The following is a 25,685-nucleotide window of genomic DNA, read 5'->3' on the forward strand; positions in this document are numbered from 1 at the left end:
TATTTATTCAACGGAATACGCAATTTAGGTGATATTGGCTGAAGCTGAGAATTTTGGAGATATATGAATGTTATTTATAATTTTCTCTATTTATATTAACATACCAGACTTTATGCTGTAAATTAAAGTTTTCGAACGTAAAGTCTATCACGTAATTAAAATTTTCGATGGAAAATTTGATAGTCGAAAAGTACGATATTTGTTTCGTGGAAGTTGATTATATTCGAAATAAGCGTTCGAGCGGTTCTGCTAAATTGTAAACCGCTTGATGTTATGAAAAGGAAGTACATAATGAGGGTTATTGCTAGCAATCGACTACTCGATATTCCGTTCTGCATTAAGACACGGAATTATGTTTAAAATCGAGGACCCAATTAGCCGAGTGCATGCCATTAGGTCCATTCTGACGAATCAGGCTAACATCGTTTGATTCTGTGTGTATAAATCGTAACGTTAGGGGTTCTTTCGCGATACTTAAAATGCAGTTTCGTTAACGAAACTTCGATCAAAGTCTCAGACGCAAATATGTCTCGTATATGCGGGATATGGTACTTGAAGGTTTTATGGAGTGCCGTATAAAGTGGGATAAAGCCACTGTTCCGCCGGCACGAACCGATTCTGGTATGCACGAGAGTTTGGTTCGCCACTTCCTGAAGAGATGGCGCCACCATAGCGGTCGATACGTCTTTCATAGTTCTTCGTATACCAAGGTTAAAGAAACGGAACTGCCTACGATGAAGACATCGACGAAAATGTTACGATCGTTTAAAAATAACGAGAATTAATAATCGTAAATGGTTGTCTCACGTCAGAGAGATAATTTGTTACATTTTAATCGCGATATAATAAATGTTACAAGTCGTACGATACTTTAACATTATTATATTATATGCATAAAGAAAGTCGATGTGAACGGATCGCGTTTGATGTTTTCAGTTTCCATGTTGTTTATTTGTTTTCGCGTGTGTTCAGCTAATGGCTGGATACACGCTTGATAATGCCTTTATATGGCCCGATAAAGCTCATATAGCTTTTAGCAATGAAATCATAATCGCGCGCGATCGCCCGACACGATGTATTAACTACATGCCAGCCCTGTTTGTAGCTACACGTAGACGCATAAACGGTTCTATTAATTATGTAGATGATGCTGTTGCGTCACGGATCGACGCTGAAAACACTCGACCGATTCCCATATACATCTACATGCGCGATATACAGAAGAGAACGACGCCTGATATTCCTCCGAGAGAAATGGCTTGGAGAAGAAGAGGATTACCAGGTAGTTATCCCTTAAATGAACAGTTTTATAACAGAACTCGATATGAAAAGTGGAAATCTTGGCTAGATGTTTCTAACGTACATCTTCGTTTCTATCAATCGAAGATATCCTTAGATAATCGTACGCCTCATTTATGTGGTTAATTGACAGCTATCAATTTATGAAATTGCAATATGAAATCTAGGAACCAGGTATGTTTCAAGGAAATCTCGATGATATGGAGGAAGAAGGTAATATGTCAATTAGATTTTAATGAAAAGCCTTGAGAATTGATTAGATCATCGGTATTGAGAACTTTACGTATGCCAACGGTTGGTTATCAGATATTTTCAATTCGAGATGAGCAACGTAGACGTAAATCAAGCTTGAAGCTTGAGAATTTTGTTGGACGTCAAGTTGTTACGCGGAAAGTACTAAACACGTTGATGAAGTGCTTACAAAACGTTGTCCAGAAGAGAGACAGAAAGGTAGAGGGGAGGAGGAGGACTCCCCTTGCTGTTCCTTCAATTCAATTGAATTCTATTCCAGCGTGCAGTTGATATCATTGAGGTCGCCACTTAAATCCTCATTGTCGTTCGTCGCTTATTGTTTCACCCTTCGTTCGGCTACCAACGAATGTACATACGTACGTTTCTCTTTCACATCCGTACCCGCACCTCTAACCGATCTAAAGGAGAGCCAGACTCGAGGGTCCAACCAGCTAAGAATTGAAACTGTCGTTGCGGATCAGAAAATGGTCGCTCTGGATAAATTACACGGGTTAGGAACACGGTTAAACGAATTTAAAATTGATACAGATTTCATTAATCTACTGAAAATGTTATGCAAGACAATTTTCTAGAATGTATAAGAAGCTTTAAGCAAGATTAAAATACAGAAGAATTTCATTTGGTACGATAACTAGTAGTTGTGTTAAAATATTTTTCTAAATATTAAATCAAAAATTCCTCGAAGAAAAAAGAAAAACAAAATAAAATAAAATAGAATAAAACATTCCAGTAAAAGATATTTCATACGCATATTCGGTAATTGAATTTATTCCAAAATATTTCTCCCACATTTGCAACTTAGACAGCGTACTGTACGTGACTGAAAACACCGAACAATAAAGTCATTTGCACAGGCGATCCTCCAATTACAGCGAGCACCACAACACCGCAGACTCGTAATCCGAATCACGCATGAAAAGTAGATAGAAACGCGGCTAACGAAAGGACGCCGATGGACGAAGAAGAGACGAGCCTCTGGCGGTAACCAAAAATTTGGTCACCCAACCCCCTCTGTCTGCCTGAAGGGCTTCCCTCGACTTCATCACCGCTCGAGGACGCAGGTAGCGCCATCCGACTCGACGCTACTTGCCGCGTAGCGAATTTCAAGGAGTGCACTTCAGGGTCTTTCAACAGTGGCCGGTGCGCTGGAGAACCCTCTTCGTGTACCGTGAAGGCTTGGGTAGTTTCTGGCTGCGATGTTGTTGGCAACGGGGAATACCCCCGGCACCCCAGCCACATGGAAACGTGGACGGAATAATGGACGAAGTGAAGTGCGTCGCGGTTGCTCCCGAAGTGGGCATTGTTGGCCCACATGCTCGCTCGAACAAACCAGGTTGATCGACTTCGTAGGAACACATGGGAACGTCGACCGCTACTCTTTCTCCTTTCCGTCTCCTTCTTCCCCTTCGTTCTATTTTTTCTCACTTCTATTTCATCTACTTTTGTTTCGTCTCTCGTATGTATACATACGTATGCACGTCTAATCTAATTGTAGCAGTATTACGACCACTTTCAAGAGTCTTCTATTCTACCCTTCCCTCTTGGTTCCAATCCAACAACATCTATTCCTTCGCGAGAACCTTATCAATGGCGATCTAGAATCGTACAAATGCATCCGTACGATGTGATTTGCTTTTTGGGGGATCAAAGGAACGTTGAGTTGGAATCGGTTCTCTGATAAGACTGGAGAATCCCGCAGTGGCTCGTGACGATCATGTAAAGTGAATTATCCTGTCTGATTATATCGTCATTGTCATTAGGTCCTGATCTCTATCGCCTTCTCTCTGTCCCAGCCACCTACGGTGCCCCCGTTAACAATCCCACTTGATTCCGTCATTGGCGACGTTGGAGTTCCTGAATGAGTTCGTAACGAGATGCACAGCCAGAGGGCTGGCCCACGTCGGGGTTGCCAGCACGTGTCCTCAATGGACCAATCAAAGCTCACCCTCTTCTCTAGTCTAGTCTCTCTTGCCGACTCCCTATGCGTTCCTCTCTTCCCAAGACCGGGCTTTATGTACATTAGCCTAATACGATTTAGCCACGGAGGATTTTGTGGGTCGCCGTTAGGATCATCTTGTCATGGCGTGACTCCTCGTTCGGCTTCGGATCATTTTCTCACGTTTAGAAATCCATTATGAAATCATAAAAGAATTAAGTTTACTCGTCTTAATCAAGTACCGTTTATAATAAATTCCAAAAGAAATTTCCTTGCTTCGAAGAAATGAATAAATTTTCCAAAGTTGACAGTTCTGGAACTAATTTCCATAATTAATCGTCTTTATACCAATAATCATGGTAAGATAACACGTTAATGAATCGAGTGCCCATATTAATTAATTATTAAGTTAAATTAAGTTAAATAAGTATCATTTAATGTAAACTCACCCCCTTCTTCAAAGGAATAAATAAATAATTTCCCCAAACCTAAGAACTCCATTAGTCGTCATTACATTAATAATCATAATAAAATTCTATTCCTAAATCCATCCCTTTTATGAAGCTGTTGAATTCTCCAGACTTAGCGACTTCGAAATTAATCCCGTCAACTATAGTCCCTATGCTAATGACTAACGATTATGTGAAGGTATTGCATCAATCTCATCATAAAATACTTTCTAATGAATACAGTAATGGAATTGGAATTAGAGGAACGAAATGACCAACGGATAGAGAATTGTGCAGACACGTGTGATTATGCGTACGCGTTCACGCGGCAAATGCGTGTTCGCATAGAGCGTGAATGCATTTGAAAAGAATCTGATCTTGGAATCGGGACTTGTCGAATGGGATAGTTTAATTGTCGCAGGAGGGTGAAATTGCGTACCGATGACGTTTCTGCGGCGACGAATTCCGTGGGGACAGCGCGCGATTCCAGTTCAGTGCATTCGTTGGACCCTGACGCGTGGACCACCAAGTAAACGGGCTTAATTTGCAATTTGACTTCTATAGCGACTCATCTCGGGCTTGTGGCTATAAAGTCGTTATTAAGATTCTATTATTACAAATCAGTGGAAATAAAGATTTTCTTGACAACAAGATGGAGATAATATTTAAAAGGGTAGCAATAAGGAAGCAACTCCTATTTTTAATTCCATATCCGTTCGAATTCCACTAATTTGTATAAATCAACGAAAACCAACACAGAATCAGTCAAAATCAAATGACTTCTTAAACGCGCTATAAATTCATAGCCGATTAATATTCGTAGTGATAAAGTTTTGCACTTTTGCATATAAAACTTGTAGCTTTCTTTTTCTTCTAATAAGTACGATTTAAATACTCGAGCTGCCTTCTTATCGTTGTCAATTCTTCGAATTATTTGAGTATTTTTCAAATTGTGGGAAAATAAATGGGAAATATATAGAGTTTTCGAAGCGGCTCTATTAAGATGGAAATTAGAATGTAGAAACGAGAGCTCTCTAGCAGACGTTCCAAGTTTGAACGCCCCCTCCTCGGTTCCAGGAATAAATAATTGAACCTAATTTGCCCCGGCTGTGGTAGTTGTACGCGTAAAATCCGCTCAACGCGAATTTAGCCGGCGGAATCCGCAGCGTAACTGCAAAAACGAAAGAATGAAAAAAATAACCGCACTCGCCAGCCGTAAACCTCGAAAATTATAATTGCCACGCGGCGTAGGCAAGAACGCAATAACGCGAGTTCCAGTTGTAAAAGCACGTGGACACACACGCACGTCGCGTGTACACCAGGTAGGACGTAATACGCGTTCGTATATTCAAGAGATTACGGAAAGACGAGGAGTTGCGCAGTCAGGGCTACAGCAGCACAGTGGCTCGGCCGACCACGATTGCGACACCTCCTTTAACAACCACTCTCGACATCCAGGAGAAACTTGTGACATCAAAACTTCGGGCCGTGGTACGGTTGCAGACTCCGCAATTCGACGATCCCATGAGCCGTCGGATGTCCTAGATTGAAAACCCTCGGTTCATCTCCTTCTCCAGATATTCACCTTACCTTCACGAATTATAGCTATTTTAGTGGAGAAGTTGCATCATTGTGAATTAAGAAATTTTTCAAAAGATTATTTAAAACCTTGCCAGATTTAATATTTATCACAGAGCATAGATATAAAGAATCTTCTAGGATACACATCATATTATGTGAACTCAATATAATTAATTTCAACCCTTACTATTCTACAGCCCGTGGAATTACGGATTCTTTCAAAATTTCTTAGAAAACTCTTCAAAAGTCTTATCTGAGACTTATTTATTCCTTATTCAAGAGAATGCTTATGTTAACCATCCTCGCTAATATTAATCAGCTTAAAACTACTTGTTTTGAAAATTAGGAAATTTCTTAGACAGTCTCTTAAATTTCCTCGAGATTTACCACGTAATTCAAAACATATTCCACTAGTCTACATTCTACTTTCAATAAAACCCTATCTATCCTTAGAAACTAAAAATTCCTCAAAAGGGTCTCCCTAAAATTTACGTTGTAGAAACTAAAGATACAAGGATCGTATACAGCAGCGATTCCTGGACATTTCCATCAACAGCCGAATACCATGATGACGGGCAACGTCCGCGAAAAGAACAAAAGCACTTTCACGTGTTGGGGGATAGACGCGGCTAATTGAAAAAATCTCGACGGACGCTCCAGTAACAAAACGTGACTTTCGGCGCGCCACAGTTCGTGGAACGAGAACGGATTGGCTCGGGTTTCCACGGCGCGAAATAAAAGCCGCACGCGGAGTAGATTCAATCAGGCTACGAGGGGTTTGATGAGGGGTCCAGGGGGTGAGGGAACGCAGCATCGATGGGGAGAGTGGTGCGCGAGAAGCAGTCGGTTGAAGTGCAAACGCGAAGGGCTCCGTAAATGCGTTCACGCACATATACGGCGATGGGTTCAAGTCAGTACATCGGAAAAGGATAAACTATCGTCGCACACGCACGCATATTGTTCGTTCGTTCGTACGCGCTCTCCCTAATATCATAGGGTGCATTACGCGTTAAGTTAAGTTACACTTAAGGATGCTCGTTGAACAGGATTACGTATGTACATACACGTTAATGCATGCGTACCTAGTTGAGTGCGTATTGTCGCGCTGGAATGGGAATTAAACGAGTTTTATCTCGCGAATACTAATATCAGGGTGTCGTGTAACTTTCAGTTAATGCGTCTGAAAGTGGGTTTCTTTCGGTGACGACAAAAAGTCTCGGCTATTTTTCTGCTGGTAAATTTTGTTTTAATTAGGGATTAGGATGGATCTTTGTAAATTTTCGAAAAAAAAGGAATGAGACGTTTTACAGTAATTTAAGGGTAATTTTGTAACGTACGATAAGTATCACGTTAATGACTGAGAAATTATAATTGATGGATTTTTTGTGAAACGATGTAAGTATACGAAATGATCCACCGTATATGTGTATTCGTACTTTCCTAGAAAAGAGATTTTTATAAACATTATTATAAATCTTCAAATTTTAACGTCTATGTAAGACAAGGTATTTTAACGGCTCGAAGTGATATCTCGAATTTGCTTCGATCATCGATTCTATTCACGTCTATTCGTGTAAAAAGATAGAGGTGCAAAGGGTTAATGTTTGAAGGCATGCTGATTTCTATATCACAATTTAATTACACTCACGCTCTCCTCAAATTAAAAATTTCATCACCTATATCACTTTCCCTTCACTGAACCCTTCAATTTGAATTACTCCTGAATCTTAACGCCAGCCAATTTGTCGTAACACAAAGTAAAGGCTGAATTAACGAGCAATCTAAATCTAGAAACCTATGTTCGCGCGATTCCTCGGCTCGTTTCTTGTTCTCGTTCCACCGCTTTTTCCGTGAAATAAATCGCTGTTCCAACAAACTAGTTCGAATCAGAGGAAAATACGAACTCGGATAACAGCGTTCCTCTTCAATTTACTTACTTCGTAGGCTATATTCTCTGGATTCGCGTGGAGGTAGGATAGTTTTCTTGGTAACGCGAATGCACGTATACTTTTTGTGGTTGGTACGCTGCCGGCTATACTGCAATAGCATTAGGCCGGCCAATTGGACGCATCTGTTGACTGGTAACCGGGTGACCTCGCCTCTTATCAAATGCGTTGACACGATAGAAGTCGAGAGGTCCATTTGTTGGGCGTTAACGTTGCATAAAAGGACAAAAGGAACCAAAGCAACCGAGGGGAAAAACATGATACTGATTGCGCCAGCTGATTGTCTCTTCAAGATCGACGATTTCGGTTCTTCCTAAGGGCTCCTTTTCTTTCCTCGTTTTCCAGATCACACGTCAATTAGACCATTACAGACTTGCAAGAAATAGCTTCTTTCAGTCTTATCTCACTATTTGCTTATATGTGTTCATACGAGAAATTAACGCTAGAAGGGCCGACGATTAAAATAGAAAACTTGCGTAAGAAAAATATCCAAGTATATAAGGATAAAGAATAATGCGCGGTGTATATCTACAATAGGAGAATTATAAAACTTGTATAACAAATTACAAATTAGTCATTTTAACCATTTTGATAGTTCTAATATTAGCGAACGTCGGGTGAATAAAATGTTTTCGTTTGCAATGACGATAAACACAAATTTTCTGTGCTGTCAGGCCAAAGTTTCCCAACATTGAGAAAGAGAAAAATTGATATATGGTCGAGATATAATATTTGGCCCATATCTGACAATGTTATAAGAATTTTATTTATCGAAGAGAAAGAGATGAAGGATAGCAATATAAAATTACACGAAACGCCTGATAAGATTAATTGCGTTTGCATCAGGCTCTCGTGAATATATTTCTTCAAGCGTTTCCGCTCTTCTTCGCTTAAACACAGGTAGACATACACTTATTTCGCGAAATTTAATTCTGGGTTACACTGATGGAGGGTAAAGACAGCCATGATTAATCAGTTCCATCATTGAAGGCTGTTCGTCGTTAAGACGTCGATGCCCGACATTGGAGAAGGGGAGGTGGAAAAGAAGTGGACTCGGGGAGTCGTTAATCGCGGAAATTCGGTGAAACCGTAATTAGCAGGACGATCGCCGTTATGGCGGGGCACGAAAGTTCGCCGGACCAGCAGCCTAATGAACTCGTTACATATTTACACGTTGTTCGTGCCTGACGGTCGGTTCGGGGAGCTCAGAAAACCACATCGAATTAAGAGGTCCTTTCGCAAATTGCAGACGGAACACGAGAGAGCGATTTAACCTTATCGATCCACGAACGACTTTCTGATCTGTTTTAACACCCACGTCCTGCCGCTAACGTTCTAGATAATGATACTGGACACGCCTGTTAAGCCGCTAATTTGAAACAATTTATATGTGTGTATACATTTATATATATATATATGTATATATGTATATCTATATATATAGATAAATATATATATTTGAATTAAACTAGTCTGTAATTTGCCACCGTGGTGTTCAGTTGTTGGACTGCGAAAATCGTCGGGTTTCTACACTTTTCGATACTTGACAGGCACGTGTGTTTCTTCTCTTCGCTATAAGCACGAAGCTTCGTTCGTTTCCTCTCCGATGTTTTGATAGCGTAAAAGACGTTGAACTGAGTTAGTTGTTTGAAATTTTTGCGATGTCAAAGATGTAATTATTTTGTCAAACAAAGATCCTAATTTGGAGATATGTGGTTATATATATATATTTGCAGTGATGTTTAAAATGAGAAGTATTATTAACTTTTGCGAAATTAAAAATATTGTATTAGACGTTATAGAGCAAGGAATACGATAATCGTGGGAAATGAAAATTTAAAATCAAGAAACTAACTTAGTGGTATCATCGATAATTTATGAAATCCGTATTTTTGTGAACATGGCAATGAATTGGAATCTAGATATTTATATTATCTATTAAATATTATGACGAGTATTTTATTTTGTATATTTTATAAATACGGAACACACCTTAATCATCAAACCCATAAACTTCATGAAGTTAAAACCTAAATCGGGCATTTAAACCATTTATAATACAATACTCCTGTAATTCCCAGAAAACTATATTCTCTTCAACGATTTCTTCCTCAAACCCGTTTCTACGATCTAATTGTCGTATCTGAGATTCAATTCGCCCCACCAGCCCCGTTTCTCTACGATTCCCTCACGAGTACAACGAGGTTCGCCAATTTGTCGTGGCATCGGTCGTGCTTCGTTCTTCGACCGAAGTACTTCGACCACTCGACCGACGGTCCCACACGTGCAAACGCGTCCGCGTAAGCATAGAACGCAATACGTGCGTGTGCGCGCGTGTTTGTGTGTCGTGGGGTTAATTGAATCAAGCAGCACGCAACCAGCTCTGTATACACTGCCGGGTCATCCGAGGTCAAATCGGTAATGGGCTGACCCTTAATTCGCCATGTGGCTGACCACCGAACGCCGATACATCGTCGTCGCTCTGGTTCCTTCGACATGCGACCCATCCTAGATTCCCGTTGACCTTGAACTGGAAACACCGTCGACGACACGGTGGATCCATGCCAGCTCGTCCGGCACGAAACCCACCCCCTCAGGTGCTATCTCGAATCCTCCGTGTGCTTGGATCGATTCCGATCTACCTTCGAGAAAGTCTGGTAACAATAGAAACTCTTATATTGGATTCTTAGAGTTTGTGGAATTTTTTTAGAATAAATTTGCGTGATTCTTTTAATAATAAGTAGTTGGCAAATTGATTTGGGATATTTGTAGCGATTGAAATAAGAACGAAGCTGCTTCCTTTTCATGATGATACAGGGAAATTTGTTGACATCAGGAGCGCTAACCTTCTCAAACTAACGGACTTGAGATTCTTTGTTTGTGCAATTGATAAAAATATACAAGCGCTTTTGGGGCAATTTGATATTGATTTTTATCATCTCGAACGTTGACCTTAAAGATTGACAATTCTTATACTGCAACTGAATACTGAATACTGATCATACGGTCTTAAATATTTATGCACATGTTGGTGTTTCTTATCAGTAGACGATATCTGAATAACACCGGTTATTTCTGCCTTTAGGTGTTTCTCAGAATATCGGATGATTTGTAATGAAACTGACCATCGTTTGCGAGCTCTAAACGAAAGATCGCACAACCGTTATACAGAATAAAATAATACATATGGGACCGAACGATTTCTTATAAATAATTTGCTGAAAAGAGGCACATCTTCCTGAACAGTTAGCAACATGTTAGCTGCTCGTTCTTCGAGAGAACGTTAAATCGCGATCAGACTTTTTATCCTGTAGCCAGACAAAAATAAACGAAGCCGACGGAACGACGTTAAAACTGAACGACACCGAGGTCGATCACGCTCGAGGAGGAGGATCACGTGGACGACCATTTTGTATATATAATATATATATATTGTATATACAAAATATATATATGTATACCATACGACAATGTCGATCGCGTTTCGTACGGTGTACGGTATCTTAAACGTTTTACAAGAAAGCGAGTCGTAGTCCGTGGAGCAACCGCGAGAACCGTGATTTTAGGGGCGGCGATCATCCGTGAGGCAAGCCGATAAAGAGCACCGCGCTCAATTCCGAGAATTGAATTACCGAGGCGTGGCGCGTAACATGTTTAATATCTTCATGCGGCGGAATTCCGAATCGATGGAAAAAAAGAGTGTATACCGGCTTGATCGTAACCGCGGATACAATGTCCGGGGAGGAAATTACATGTTGCTATACATTGTATTACATGGTATCTGACATTGATTCCTCGAATCTGCATGCTTCGAACCTCAATCATCTGCCGAATCGACACCGTCTCCATGTGACATGGTTGCGTTACGTTGTATGGCAGGAGAATACTGGCTACCACCTTCTGGAGAACCAGGTGAACCAAGCAGTCGAGTGTGACCAATAATTCTTGATTAGAAAGCCGACTCTCATCGGATGCGAAGGCGTACGTTCTAGTGGTGAGAAGAAACTGCGAAGCAACCACAGAAGAAGAACTGTGAACGAACGTTAGGAGAAGAGAGAGTGTGGCCGAGTCTGATTCGCCGGAGAGACCACTCGGAGAGAGGATCCATCAATCACGAATGTCCCGCACCTCGAGAGTGCTGCTTCTCGCCGGTAGCAAGAAGCTGCAGAATCTCGTAGCTTTTACAACGACGTCGCGGAGGAAGTCAGAATCCATCGTCGAGAGCCCGGTTGTTCCAGGGTCACGGTGCAAAAACCGCGTAATAATCCGGCTGGTCGTTGTGTGCTTCGAATCGACCGGCAGATAATATTGTTTCTGTTTTCGAGCTATATAACAGAACTTGGTCGGAATCACGCGAAACTGGGATATCTAAAAAGAAGGAGAAAGTTTCGACACGGTTTTTCTCTGTCGCGTAGGTTAGCGATGATCCACGCTGCAACTTCGAGCTGTTTGATATTTTGTATCTCAGGGGAAATAAGATTCCAGTAGAGTTCTACTTATCTGAATTCGTTAGCGAGCAAACAGTTTACGTAATAGGATTTCGTTAGTTCTTCTCGCTATTCATCTTGTTTCGGTCATGTAATAAGATCGGTTAATTCAATAAGCAAGAGTTTGATTAATCTAGCAATAATTTGCAGTATATTGCAATATTTTGCAGTATACTGTAATCATTTTTTCATAATTCCATAGCATTCATTTTGTGACATAAAATGTTGAATAAATGTAATGAATATACGACTACGATGACAAATCACGTAAAATTAGTACTGCACGAGACATGCTACGGGTAAACCTTCTAGATGAATTTCACATAAAGTTTCTCTTACACCACCGCCATCTTAAATGAGAAAAGTAGTCCAAATACGTTTCTAACGTAAAATCGGTCTAAAAAAATAAGCGTCGTCGTAACTCTTGGCATAAGAATAAGAGGCCAGAGGGTCTTTTAATAGCATATTCTTTTCAATTGATAAATGAGGGTTCATGCTGCAGATAACTGCACCTTATTGTCGGAAGGATTAACCTGGTCACCGGATTAGGAGGGATTTTTTCACCGTGACGAAAAAATCGAAGTCGTGGACAGAGAAAGCCTCAATGTGGCAAATGGAAAAAGAGGAAAACAGGAAAGGTGAGGATGGTCCAATGTCGGAGGGAAGGAAGACGAAGAGGACGGAGGCCGACTATCTCGGAGGCGAGATTGTGTGTTAATGTATGGCTGGCATTCGGACGACAACCGTGACAAATTGCTTTATTAGGTTGACAGCCCGGGAGCCTTTCCACTTGCGGCTCGCACCTCAGGGCCGCTACTCATCGTGATTGTACGCTCTATTCTCCTCCACCTCTGTTCCTTCTTCTTCTGCGTCGCCCTCTTCTTTCAACACGCAGTGGAAGACCAACGTAACACGCGGCTGGATGAATGGATGAACGAGAATCCTCGCCGCGGGAGGCCGATGCTTTTTTGAAATCGAACCGAATCACCTTACCTCACGGTCTACTGCTACGCGACTCTATTTCGCCGATTTTGCTGTTTTTCAGGGAAATCAGTCGATCGAGTTGTTCCCCTTTCCTCGTGAAACTAATTTATTCGGTATTTATTGCCCTGATTTACATTCGTTTTGTTCGGAGGATTATGCGTTATGGGTGGATGTTACATCGTTACGAATCCTCAGCAATTACTGTGTAGAATATCGAAGACTACGTGTATCACTGTGAAATAAGAAGATGCTTGATGTTCTGAGACATTTGGAACACCGATGGATTTCTTAATGGAAATAGCGAGACTACTTCTTAAATTTATACCAGAGCAGTTGTATAGAAATAATTAGCCAATTACTATTTATATACCTATCGTATAGTATAAAGAATCATGAAATATGAAGAATATAGTTGTGAATAGAGAATAATAGATGACAAAGAAGCAGCAACTTCCAGCAATATATTATATGTAGTAGAAAATATCACATGGAATTGACTATGAGCAGTACTAATGCACCTATTCAATCCAATATTCCTTACATAAATCTTGGAACAAGGGGACAAAAGTCTCATAATTGAAACAATATCAACATTTATATAATGACAATTTCAAACCTTCTACACCAATATATTAATCGATAGAAACTTGATTATTACAACGAAACGATATCTATACTGATAGTTTCCCTGTATTAAGGGTCCAGCAGCAACAGTAGTCATGGAGTCCAGGAAGCTGGGTCGAAAAGATCGGGCCACTATTACGTCACCTGGCCAAGGTTGCCACCTTGCAGCTCGCGTCCGCACGGCAATCGAGGCGAAGCTGCGGATTATTAATGTTTGCGTCGGGTCGTTAATGGATCGGGGTCTCCCATTCGAACACGGGGAACGTAGAATGCGGGTCCAGCTGTGAACGCGTTATAAGATCCTTTTTTGCGCGGTACAATGTCCTGGCGACTCCCGGATGCGGCATCATTAAGTCACCTCCCTCCTTACCTTTCCCACTCGCGCCCCCTTTTCCTTCTTCTCTTCGTTCTGTTCCGCCACTCGGACTTTTGTAACGTGCTTCGATGCCGGCCCGGAGAGATCCCCGGCCAAGTAGAATCGAATATCGACATGCCAGTCTCGTGACCTCCCTCGGCTTCTTCCTTTCGCTAGGTTATTAACTCTCGCCGGGATAATTAGCCACCGTTACTTAAACCAAGTCAACTACCTAATGATCTATCGTCACCTTCGCCTGGCTCTTCTCTTTCCCTCTTGCCTTTTTACCTTTTTCTCTCGGGCCTCGTGCTTCTAGAAGTCTAACAACCACGAGCTCGTTTCAGGCTACACCTCGGGCTCGTTACGTTGCCTTTATTCCACCTGTTAGTCCAGTCTCACCGAATTGCCCGCTCGAAATTGACGCGAGACTTGTTTGAAGATCATTAACGGTTACCTTGCTGGACTCGAGGCGACCGCCTTTTCGGGCACTGTGCGGAGCGCCAGGCATTTTGGCCACGGCTTGACGAACCGTCATGAGCCGTCTCTCCGTCCTCGAAATTTCCTCGTGTACGTTAAATACCTCGTACGCAATCTATTGCTATGTTTAATCTTGAGTTGGTATTCTGTGCTATTTAAATGCAACATTTGTATCATCGTTTCTTGTTCTAATTTATGTTATTTATTTCTTTCACAAACAAATGGAAATGAGCAATTTTTCCTTTATTTTTTCGTTCATTATTGACAGCACATTGCGTAATTTATTCTATCTATTTCTTTTATCTGTATCGCTGACAGTAATCAACCCAAATATATTACGACATTTAGGAGTCATTCCGTTCATTTGTTAATGCCTGAAAGTTTGTTATTTGTCCCTCGAGTTCCTAGTCTTGTACAGATAATATCTGCTTAAATAAATATCACGCAGTTTGTTCAATTTATTTCTTTCGTTCAAAGTACTGAAAGTAGATAACCAGCGCAAATATATATTTGCGTATGTCCGCAAGACCTAGGTATCATTTGGATCATTTTGAATTTGTCAATGAATGGGATTTCGCTATCTATTCGTCGAATCCGCATCTACTGGACATCCCATAAGTATCAATTTAAACGTGGAACCTAAAGTCGTAAGCGCATAGATCATGTTTCATTTAGATATGTAGCCTCGCGATTTTCATTCGTGACGAATTGCAGGGCTGATAGGGATGTTTGCGTCAGTAGGATCGAGCCTGGTGTTGATTTTAGGGCTATCAGACATCGTCTAAAGTCAGACGCGTGCGATTGGACCAAATGCTATAAGTGGAACATGGGAACAGTCCGGATTTCTGGTCCACGATCACGTCGCGCACGTCGGGCTCGTCAACGAATAGATAACGAAGGAGAATGAGCTAGTTGAGGCGGTTTGATACATCGGCGACATCGCCGCAACATTCATCTGCATAATTCATTCTTATCAGTACGATTCCCTCAAGCAGGGATTCTCAACCATTGGCCAACAATTCCTATCGAAAAATTAACCAATCTTTCATATTCATTTACTACGCTCGAAAGATTATCGCGCGAGAAAGTTAAACAGGAAATTTCATTGAATTTCATTTGCTGACAAAACTAAGGATTCGATCTGTTGAACCTAAAATCGATATCTATGTGTAACAGGAAACAGTGTTCGCTTATCCTGTTCGATTCTAGAGTAATAAGCGCGGACCGGAATAAGAGACGAACGTTCCAGTTTAGCGAGGCCTCTTTCGGTAGAATGCCGGCGTTGTTAACATCGTTAAACTCGGCTGAGTCTTGGTGGACAGGCAAGCTGGTCAAAGCGACGGCTTTGACGCGATGGCACGATATATTAAGAGTGGTTCACAGGTCGCGGGATTCGCGTTCTCCGCACGTAAGAATAAGACGCCCACCGTATTTACCCGCTCTGAATTCCTGAGTCGCGGTTCGCCCCCTCGCGAATTGTTGCGCAGCGCAAACCCAAACTCTTAACTCTTAAGCTCGCATGACTCGCCCGCCCGCCAATCTACAGGGTGTCCTTTAATCTCTATCTTGCCAAAATTCAAAGATCCTCGACGTATTATAGCTTAAGGAGAAACTAGGAAATTGTTGTATAAAAATATATACATTTCTGACAAAGGTGTCAAATAATAGGTGTTTTCAAAATGATCCAATGATTCTTCTAAGCGCGTCTCTGTAACGTAGAAAATTAATGAAATGACATTTTATAGCTGCGTGTTTGTATCTTTTATTTGGTCGGATGTTCATTATGATCGCTGAAAATTGATGTCCAGTTGTGACAAGATTTTTATTTTCCTTTCTACTTTAGGATGAATGGCGTCGTTCCGGCAGGCCGAAGATAAATCGAGATACTTCAAGAACACCCCGTACCTACACAGATGTTTAAGAGCTAAGCAACTACTCAGAGCGAGTGAGTTGATGCGAGCCGCGTATCACGAGAAGGAAGTTCAATTTAACCCAATAAAGGACAATCAGAGGCCGACGGCGACCAGAGACGAATACCTACTACTCCTCTGATGGCTAAACGGATCGACCGAGGGACTTCGCCTTCAGGTCTTTTCGGCTCGGAAGATGGAAAACTCGTCGACGTGTTCAGACATCGTACCTACCAACGTCTTATCGCAGACATCCTTTCTGTTAGGTTCGTGCATATGAAATATCTCTTTTCCGATGTGATACTGTTATCAGTGTTTTATTTTATCGTTAATTGTCGAATATAATAAAGAAGCAGCAACTTGCTATAAATCATATTATTTAATCCCGAGTGGTGGGTACTATGTCATAAAAAAAAAAATTGATACCTCATTATTGATGTAACTAGAATATTCGTATGGTTTCCTTACGTGAGTTTCATTTTGGAAAAGGTACCCTGGAAGCGCTTGAAACAAGTGGAGAAAGTTAAAGATATTCTGTGTCCCAATGAAACAATTTTTTAATTGATAATAAATTATTCTATAAAAGAAATCGTAACAGATCTATTTCAAGAATCGTCCAATTTAAAAATCGGTAATTTTTATAAATCTGAAATAATGGAACTAGTACGTCGTATATGCATTTGATTAAATATACAAAAAGAACGTATTCATTAACTTAATGTTATTCGATTAATTTATTGATTCGAACAATAGCATAATATATTTCTTCAAATAACGTTACACGACTGATCAACATGTTTGTTTACCGTTTAATACCACAGATCCATCTGTTGTCGATATCCAGGCTACGTTTTCCTTTTATACAACTAGAATAGTTCGCCAGAGGAGTTTTCGATTGGCAAATGGGTATTACAGGCTTAGGGAGTTGGCGAAAATGGAAAAGGCCAATTCAGTTCATTCTTCGGGTTCGCCGCTCCGCGAACGACAAGGAGCATCTAGTTCACGATCCAATGGACCGTGAAGTCTGTGACATGGACCAAGTGGAATTTTCGGTCAGTGTGTTTCTTACAAAAGGCCGCAAAAAGCCCGCAAAAAGGCTGCAACGATCCGCTATGAGAAAGGAAAGGGAACAGAATGGCTCAACGACGGGACTTGAAGCATTCAATGATGCTGATTCGTGATCGCTGATCGGGAACATCGATTTTGACAGGGTAGAAGAGTGGTAAACAAAGCGATAGATGATTTACAATTTCGTACAGTTTCTTACAGTTTAACTAATATTAATAATAATTCAAGGTAAGTTGCAGTTTCTTTATTTGCAGAATTCATTATACATTAAGTTACAAATAGTACATAGGATTCTTAACACATTCACTGCTACTAATACGTGTGGTGTATCGATTAAATACAGACAAATTATCGCTCAAAATAAAGAAATTTCTGATACAGCGAAGAATGTAACTATAGGGACAGGTGATCGTGTTTCAGTAACAGGAAGTGTGTTAGAGGGGTAACATTTATTATAAATTTTTTACTTATATCATTAGAAACAGAAGAGACTCTTATTTATATACATAGAAGCTTGCATATTTTATCTTCTAAAGGGACTTGAGCTACCAATTATTTTTTATATTACATTTGTAGTTTAATATTTTACAATTCTTTATCATTATTCAAATTTCATTCTTATTTTCAACCCTTAACTATACATCTGCGTATCTTTACGCGTTTTATTTACTGAATCATATGTCATGCAAGTTAATCCAATATATCTATTAGATACTTTCAAATTTCTTACAACTGCTCGAATTTCTTCGTCTTTACGAAGTGTTAGTTAACGCTTTCACAATTCTCGAACTGGCATAGTCCAGTCTATAAAATCTCGCGACGATATTGCCTAACCCCCCGAAATATGAGTTGTCACTCGCAGCGAGACGCAAATTAATTATCATGCATTGATAACAACGTGTTACAAGAGCAGACAATCGGGGACCAACGGTGTCTCCAAAATCTCACGGGGTTCATTCACGGAAAGAGCGAGGGCTATCTATGAAATTAGCGGGGGTTCGGCTTTAACCCTCCCCATGGATGGATAAGGGGGGTTGAGCATTAGCGATTATACGCACCGCGGAGTCCATACATCGGGTGTCTCCGTGTGGAACTAAACAGACAAAATGGCCACACTACGGCTCACCCTCGATTCCGTTTTCCTTTTACGAGCCACAGTGGCCGTCTCTTTTCATCCTTCCCCCCTTCCTACGAGTTTCTCCTTTTTACCTACAAGGCATTACCACGACAAGGAAGAGGCGAGTCACGAGATTTTCGAAAGTGCTCTCTCGACTCTTTTCCTATCTCTGTATGCAGCCGCGTCTGTGGAAAGCGTACTGCACGCTCTATCAACGTAGTATTTCATAGTGTTTAGTATTTCTCCTCTGTTGCATTTTACATCTCGATATCGTCGTAAGATCTATCGAAAGGCGCATTATTTGCATTTTACTGATGTGAATGGAATAGTAGCGGGAGATGGATGATTAAATTACCCGGAGAGGGGTTGCTTTTTTCCTGAGATTATCTTGACCGATTATCTACTGCAATAATGTTCAATAACGTGATATTACTCGGGCAAAGTCGAGAGCTGTGTGCAATGTTTTTATCAGTTTTACGCGATTCAAAGATTGCCAAGTGTCGAAGGAAATACGGTAATGAAATTAGAAAAGAAAATCTTCTTACGTTGGTTCTTCTAATCTGGTTGTTGAAACGATTTACAAAGTTTACAGTCGCGTACAGGACTCATGAAATAGCATAGTGTCTTTTCTAGTGGATTTCCTAGTTGGCTACTTTCCAAGTATTAAAGATTATAACGTAAAACGTATTCGATAAGAACATTAGAAAACGGAACTTTACCTCAATTTTATTAATTCATTTGATTGATCGCAAAATAGATGCTAGTAATCTCTTCCCTATCCTTCTTTTATTCTTACATTTATTTTTACAAAATCGGCTTTTGAACGAAAGGCGTGCCCATAAACACGAAGCAGATACATGAAAATATTCTAAAACGTGTACACATTTACAGCCCATAAAAAAAATGGCTAAATAAAAAATAAAGCCCAAAATAAAAAAAATTTTTGAATTAAACACAAATGTTTAAATGCAAGCTCTTTTGTTGGTAGCTCTCTTCCATCGCGTCTTCGCTTCGTTGCTCTCGCAAAATCAAGTTTCAAAGGAGCGACGGGTCCATCAAAATGAGGACATATGTTGATCGACGGTCCAGAAGAATGTCCTGAATCGTCCCTTGTCACAGCGTGTTGCGGTATGCATCGACAAACGAAAGTAGCTTCCCGTGGCGGCTAAGATCGGTGTCATCCCCTTAAGTGGGGACAATGGGGCTAAATCCGATTTTCGAAATGATCCCGTTAAACGTGTCCAGGGATTTACGGAGGGCGGATGCTCTTCTCAATAGCCGATGTTTACCGGTCCCAATGGAAAGGGATTACTCCGTGCATATCCACTGCACGGGAAAGAGTGTACACCGATGAACTCCCGCGGCGCCAAAGAGGGGATGCTCGAAAGTCCGCGCTGCAGGGTGCATGAGGCCTGATCTTGGGATACCTTCTCCATCGATCTGCAATTTTAACATACATAATAAAATTAGAGCAACCACTAATTATCTCACATGAATTTTTCTTCTAAAATAATCCTGTCGTGGTGAAGGTTTTAAGAATTCTGTCATCGTTGCGGTATATATTGAACGATGTTTTTATTTATACTCTGGACTCAATGTTTGAATTAAACTTACAGAAATAGGGTAGAGAATGTTTATTTTTGTTAATGTAGATGGAATTTATAATTGTCAAATAAAATACAAATATTTATTCGTTTTGGTCTGACTGTCATATCATTCATTTCGATTGGAACGTAAGAAACAAACAGTTATATGAATTAATACAATAGTTAAATAAACAACGATCAGTTGAGTGAACTAATGCAATTCCTTCATTGAATACGTGGTGTACAATATTCATCGCAAATATTGAAGTACATATTGCATTACATCTATATCTGTGTAATGAATTGTATGAGTTATTTTTGGGTTATTTTTCAAAATGTTTGTGAAAAGAATTTTACGTCTATCTGTTAAATTACCCAGATCTTCGCGATCCTAAAAAGTTATTTGATATTTAATATACAGATACTTGACGATATTTTGAGATCCTTCTTCTAGCAATGAAAGAAGTTCACTCATTCCGTAATATTAGAATCTTCAAGTAGCAATACAAAACAAGATTATAATCGCGACATGTATTATTTTTGTAAAGCAAATATAAATGTAAGAACTATGCTACAGTTACTTAAATTAAAAATTCCGCTCCGTTTTATGTCGTAGTTGAAGGAAAGGTAAAAATCGATGAGCGAATACCCCATTAGCATCCTGAGCAGTTCTTTGAAACAACAAGAAATACTACTTAGGTGAGAAAGAATAGAAGTTCTCTAAATTCGTATAGAATCCTGTGATATTTTACACTGTCGATAATGTTGGACGATTAATCGATTCCCTAAGCACCCTTTCGTCGTTCGAGTTCGAGAAAATATCGACCCAGCTCGTACTGGATGTCAGGAAGTTCATTCAGAAATTAAGACAACCAGCGTACGGCCTTTGCCGCGGCGACTTTAATTGCGGCTAATTGTTACGAAGGTCGGAAGCGGCCTGTAAAGACGCAAACCCACGCAATTGATGGTCACACCACGCGATAATACTGGGTGATCGAATAGTAACGAGTTACCGTGAGTCGCGTCTTGATTACTAGGTACGTAAAACGAGTTTGTATTTAAAAGTGATCCGACTGTATCGGCGATACATAAGTGTTATTTCCATCCTTGAACGTGGTCCCGTACCATAATTCTCTATCGGACAACGAAACGTGTAAAAGAAGGAATATCGTTCGTAAACACGTCGAAAATATCAATCAACGATAATTTACGTCTCTGGTAAAGCACGCCGAGTCTTTGTAATTACTTCATCGGGTTCTGGAATTCTAATCCATCATTGTCAGCCTGTTTGTCCTCTTAGTCCATGCTCGATACACTAAGGAAATCGATTATAATAAAAGAGCCCACGGGTAAACGCATCAACACACAGATTCATATGTATATGTATAGTTAATGTTCGGAGTAACAACGCGCAGTCTATGGAAAAGAGAAAAAAGGATGGTAGTTGCGTAAGAGATGAAATCACAGGAGACGGTTTTCCCGAGAACGAGCGGATTTTTCTCAAGAATCTAACAAGGACACGGTTACTTAACGCCTCATCGATCGATTTTTCCATGCTAGTTCTACACGTGGTCGAATAAGACGGGCGAGTGCAGGAAATTTCGTGACCATTTTTCATTTGGTCAGACAGGGGAGAGGGTAGGGACAGGCAAAGAAACGAATGGCAGGCACGAGTATGAGAAGGAATGCGAAGGGAAAAATTCTAGCGTGCATTCTGCTGCACACATCGTACGTATTCGTTCGTCTTCTTTTACTCTCACCTCTATCCCACGTTACCGAAGGAACTCGCGAGGTCTTTCAAGGTTGCTGCTTGGCTTTTCGTGCCAGCCACGCAGACGCAATTTGCCTTTCGGCCATTGTCATTTCTGCACGATACGCTCGTACATGGCATCTCGTGCGTCTGTATCACCGCGTTTCCTTCTTTTCTTCAGCTCGGCCAGTGGATTCTGACTTTTAGGAATGTTGTTCGACTGTTGTCGATATTCTTGTACGTCCGCCAGCGACGTAAATTTAACCCTACCGTGCTCGACATTTATTTCAGTATTTTAACAAATTAAATCTCCTGTTCCACACAACTAATCTGAATTTCGGTGCATCGTATCTTATCTACAAATAGAGCAGAACAAATTTTCTATTGTCATCGTATTCGTGTTAAAAAGGAAACTTGGCGCGGAGCTTAGAATAATTCATCTTTAGTTCAATGAAAACACTGTTACGAGAGAGATACAATAATACAAATTCTCTTTTCCTTTAGCGCCGTTCTGTCAGTGTTAGTAAAGAATTCTTGGTATGTTAAGTAACACTATTACTTCTGTCAAGGAGACAGAAAATCATTTTCCTCATTTCCAAAGTCAATTTCATTCAGAGAGTATATACGATTCCCTTTAATGGATTATTTTCTTTGAACTTCCAATTCCATTATGTTTCCTCTGTCACAAACTCGAACTTCATTTTACACTTGTAATTCTGATGAAATCATAAAGGACAACACAAAGGCGTTCATTGAGAAAGTGATGGAAGAAGGAAATCAAGGAAACCGAAAGTGTTCCATTCGATACCCATTGATATAGTGGTTTATTCGAATACTCTTTCTAGAGTCTTTCTATCGAAATTGCTTTGCCATAACTTCAATCAACGGTCGCCCTAACGACGAGCATTTAGCTGCACGGTCACGAAGGTGATTCCGTGGAATCTCGGCTAACTGATAACCAACCCGGCAAGAGCAAAATGCGTGGCGCGATGTCAAGCAACAAGGAAGGGAAGTAGAGAAGAAGATTCGCCGTGTTATTAAACTGGTCGATCATCTAATTACGCTCGACTTGCGGTCGTCCTCGTTAGATCGCGATACGAAATAACGGAAAGCAAACTGACGAGACAATCACCCTCTTGAACTTCTCGACTGTGTACGTCTTGCAACAAGAAAACCACAGAGAAAGCAAAGATGCAATCGCTGGAAATGAAGAGAGGGATATAAAGTAGTCGAAGAGGAATAGTTGAAACCGGACGAGTTTCACGATTCCCGTTTAGATTTAGAGCGAGCAAGGTAAGAATTGTAACATAACAGGCTGGGAAAAATTTTATTTGAAACAAGAACAAATATATTAATGAATCGTTCCAAAATCGTCTAAAATAGAATCGATGAAAGAAAAACGTCTTCAAATAATTTTCTATTTTAGTCAACTTCTTTCAAATTTAATATTAATTTGAATGTTAAATAGATTATTGTGTATACATTTATGCCATAACCAATATAGCCGCTATAGTATTTGTTGTTAAAACTATTTTGATTTCGATCATCTTTGAGTAATATTTATCTAAATTTGTCTAATATTTATCTAAATACATCTAACACAGTTGATAATATTGAAACAACAGAATCAAAAACTATTTGAATTATAGCTTCAAGAAACGCATTACACTTCGCAAGAAAATTCCAAACAAAGTTATTTCGTTTTATAACTAAGTAATAGAAAATTTAATCGTTCATTTTTCAAACATTTTACTCGAATAACGTCCAAGTCTGGAATATTTATAATGAGAATGGCCAATAAGATAACGTGGATGGATGGTGCAGCAGGCGCGACTCCAGCTTGCGAAGGTATAAGCTGATGGGATTCTGGGATTCATTAGCGTAATTAACGGGTCCTCATTAAGCGTATTATGGTATGAACGGATCGTCGTTACTAGCAGAGTCATCGAGTTTGGTTTCTGCAAACGGAACCACGCATCAATTACATTCGAGTCGCGTGCGCTACTCTCGTTTTCGCTGTGTGCCGTTTTACGTTTGTCCTTCCCCATTAGCTTGGATCCTGTGAAAAGAAGCTTGCGCGCTGTTTTGTAGCAATTAACCCTTTCGAGATATGCCGAATTTAATGCCTCCGCGTGTTCCTACCACTTTAATGAATTTCCGACAACTGAATATTAAACATTGTCCCGTCTTCGGTCGCGTTCCTCGTATTTCGAGAAACACGTTGCCACGTTCCCGGTATTTATTGGGATAATGAAATAAGAGGAATCATCCGTGGGATCGTTTTTTATTTTGATAAGGTAATAACCGCGAGCTTCGTTCCCTTGTTTGGTCGAGCATGTCGAAATGAGCTCGACAAAACACGCGTAATGGCGCTCGTGTGTGACGGGAATTTTAATTACGAGCGTGACCAGTATTTGATACACTTTCAATATATGTATACAAGTATCTTTGTACGCTAGATACTAATTGCAGAAAAAGAAATTGGGTACATTCTTCTATTTTTAATTATATCGAATGTCATTCTTTTTTCTTTAATTTCTTTAAATTAATGCTTCGTTCGATATTACGCATTAATTTTGTTTAATTCGATAGATTTTTAATACCATAATTATCCGGGCTAATGAAATTCTGAACTCATCTACTTCTTTAAGTTATTAGATTCCATAGAATCACGTAATGATTCCAAGCATCCGATAAATAACGCATAATGCAAAAGTTTTCAACTACTTACATTTTTCGCTTCATATTCCAAAAACGATATAGAAACAAATTTTAACCAACATTAGACATAAAGGCACGACAAATAAAAAAAAAAAAAACAACAGTATAACTATTCCTATAACCTATAGAAGACTTTACAATAAATACGCAATCTGGGAAACATCCCCAAATAGGAGCCACGAAGGAGGATGAATTTCGTCAAATTCTTTTGTTATAGCACATTAATAAGCTCGAAGCCGCGCTAATCTCCTTGCCCTCCAAATTCGAAAATAACAGCTTGTGAAATAAAACGCGCGATGCGTGTGCCGTAACACAAAGGTCGAAGGGCGCGGCGTAGAAGAGGGTTGACGCGTGCCACCCGAACCCTGAAATCGGAGTCGATGATAGGTTAAAACGGTGATCCGCCGCCGTATACTTCCGACAGTTTTGTTATCATGGTGGTACAAGGGAGATGCTCGTACGGCCTGTGGACATACGAACGTTAATGCCCGATTCACCGATAGTATCAGTGTTTATACAACACGTTTTACGTCCAGGCAGCCTGACGGCGTTATCTTGCATAGTCTTATAGGCTTGACCGGGTGTATCGAATGTAAACCATTTGTACGAAGTTTCAAAGGATGTCGCGAGATAGGGGTACGAGGCAACACGTGTAACGTATACTTGTTATAAAACTCTTCGATACCAGATGTTGGTGACGGTATGTTGCAGACGTGTTTTTATTGATTCTGGTAATGAATCTTATTTGCAAAGATATATCGACACCTTTTGAACAGGTATTTCGAAGGGAAGACGATGGTATTCGATCCTCTTAACTTTCTGTATTTTTAAAACTAGCAATTTATAATATATTTTCTAGAATAAATATAGTAGACACGATTGATTATAATTGTGTCTCAATATAAACTGAACGTTTGTTTTAATGAAAATACATTGTTTACATTCGAAATCCGATATCCATCAGTTTGACGCGTACGATAGCCAGGTGTTGGAAAATAAAAGACGATAGAATTATTTTAACGCTAGAACTACCTTTGGCCATAAGATACCTGTATACGTATGAAACTTGTATAGCTCGTAGAAATCAAAATGAAGGATACACGAAGAATTGTTCAACGCAACGAAGGCCTTTGTTCGTAAATT

At 40.1% G+C, this 25,685-nt stretch overlaps 1 protein-coding gene and 2 long non-coding RNA genes across 17 annotated transcripts in view; 1 reads left to right on the top strand and 2 right to left on the bottom strand.

Moving 5' to 3' along the window:
* The window catches only part of LOC105666383, a 77,462-nt gene extending 57,287 nt beyond the window's left edge, over window positions 1-20,175 (top strand). For 7 of the 12 annotated variants that reach the window (XR_007226129.1, XR_007226130.1, XR_007226131.1 and 4 more), the window contains 2 exons: window positions 16,234-16,566; window positions 17,216-20,175. This is a non-coding gene — a long non-coding RNA (uncharacterized LOC105666383). Of the gene's footprint in view, window positions 1-6,331; window positions 6,570-9,963; window positions 10,121-13,641; window positions 14,481-14,693; window positions 15,799-16,233; window positions 16,567-17,215 lie in introns of those variants that run through there. The other 5 variants (XR_007226138.1, XR_007226139.1, XR_007226135.1 and 2 more) reach the window with 5 other exon arrangements.
* On the bottom strand, window positions 9,407-11,828 carry LOC125386186. The gene is made up of 2 exons (XR_007226140.1): window positions 11,280-11,828; window positions 9,407-10,117 (listed from the first exon to the last, which is right to left on the bottom strand). It is a non-coding gene; the product is annotated as an uncharacterized LOC125386186 (long non-coding RNA).
* LOC100645298 (homeotic protein distal-less) overlaps window positions 17,598-25,685 on the bottom strand; it is a 113,296-nt gene continuing 105,208 nt past the window's right edge. For all 4 annotated transcript variants that reach the window (XM_048411321.1, XM_048411320.1, XM_048411323.1 and 1 more), the window contains exon 5: window positions 17,598-19,925. In XM_048411321.1, coding sequence (XP_048267278.1) covers window positions 19,757-19,925 — 169 coding nt within the window. In that variant the 3' untranslated portion in view covers window positions 17,598-19,756. The remainder of the gene's footprint in view (window positions 19,926-25,685) is intronic.

Source organism: Bombus terrestris, chromosome 13 (genome assembly GCF_910591885.1).
Source record: "Bombus terrestris chromosome 13, iyBomTerr1.2, whole genome shotgun sequence".
Taxonomy (NCBI): domain Eukaryota; kingdom Metazoa; phylum Arthropoda; class Insecta; order Hymenoptera; family Apidae; genus Bombus; species Bombus terrestris.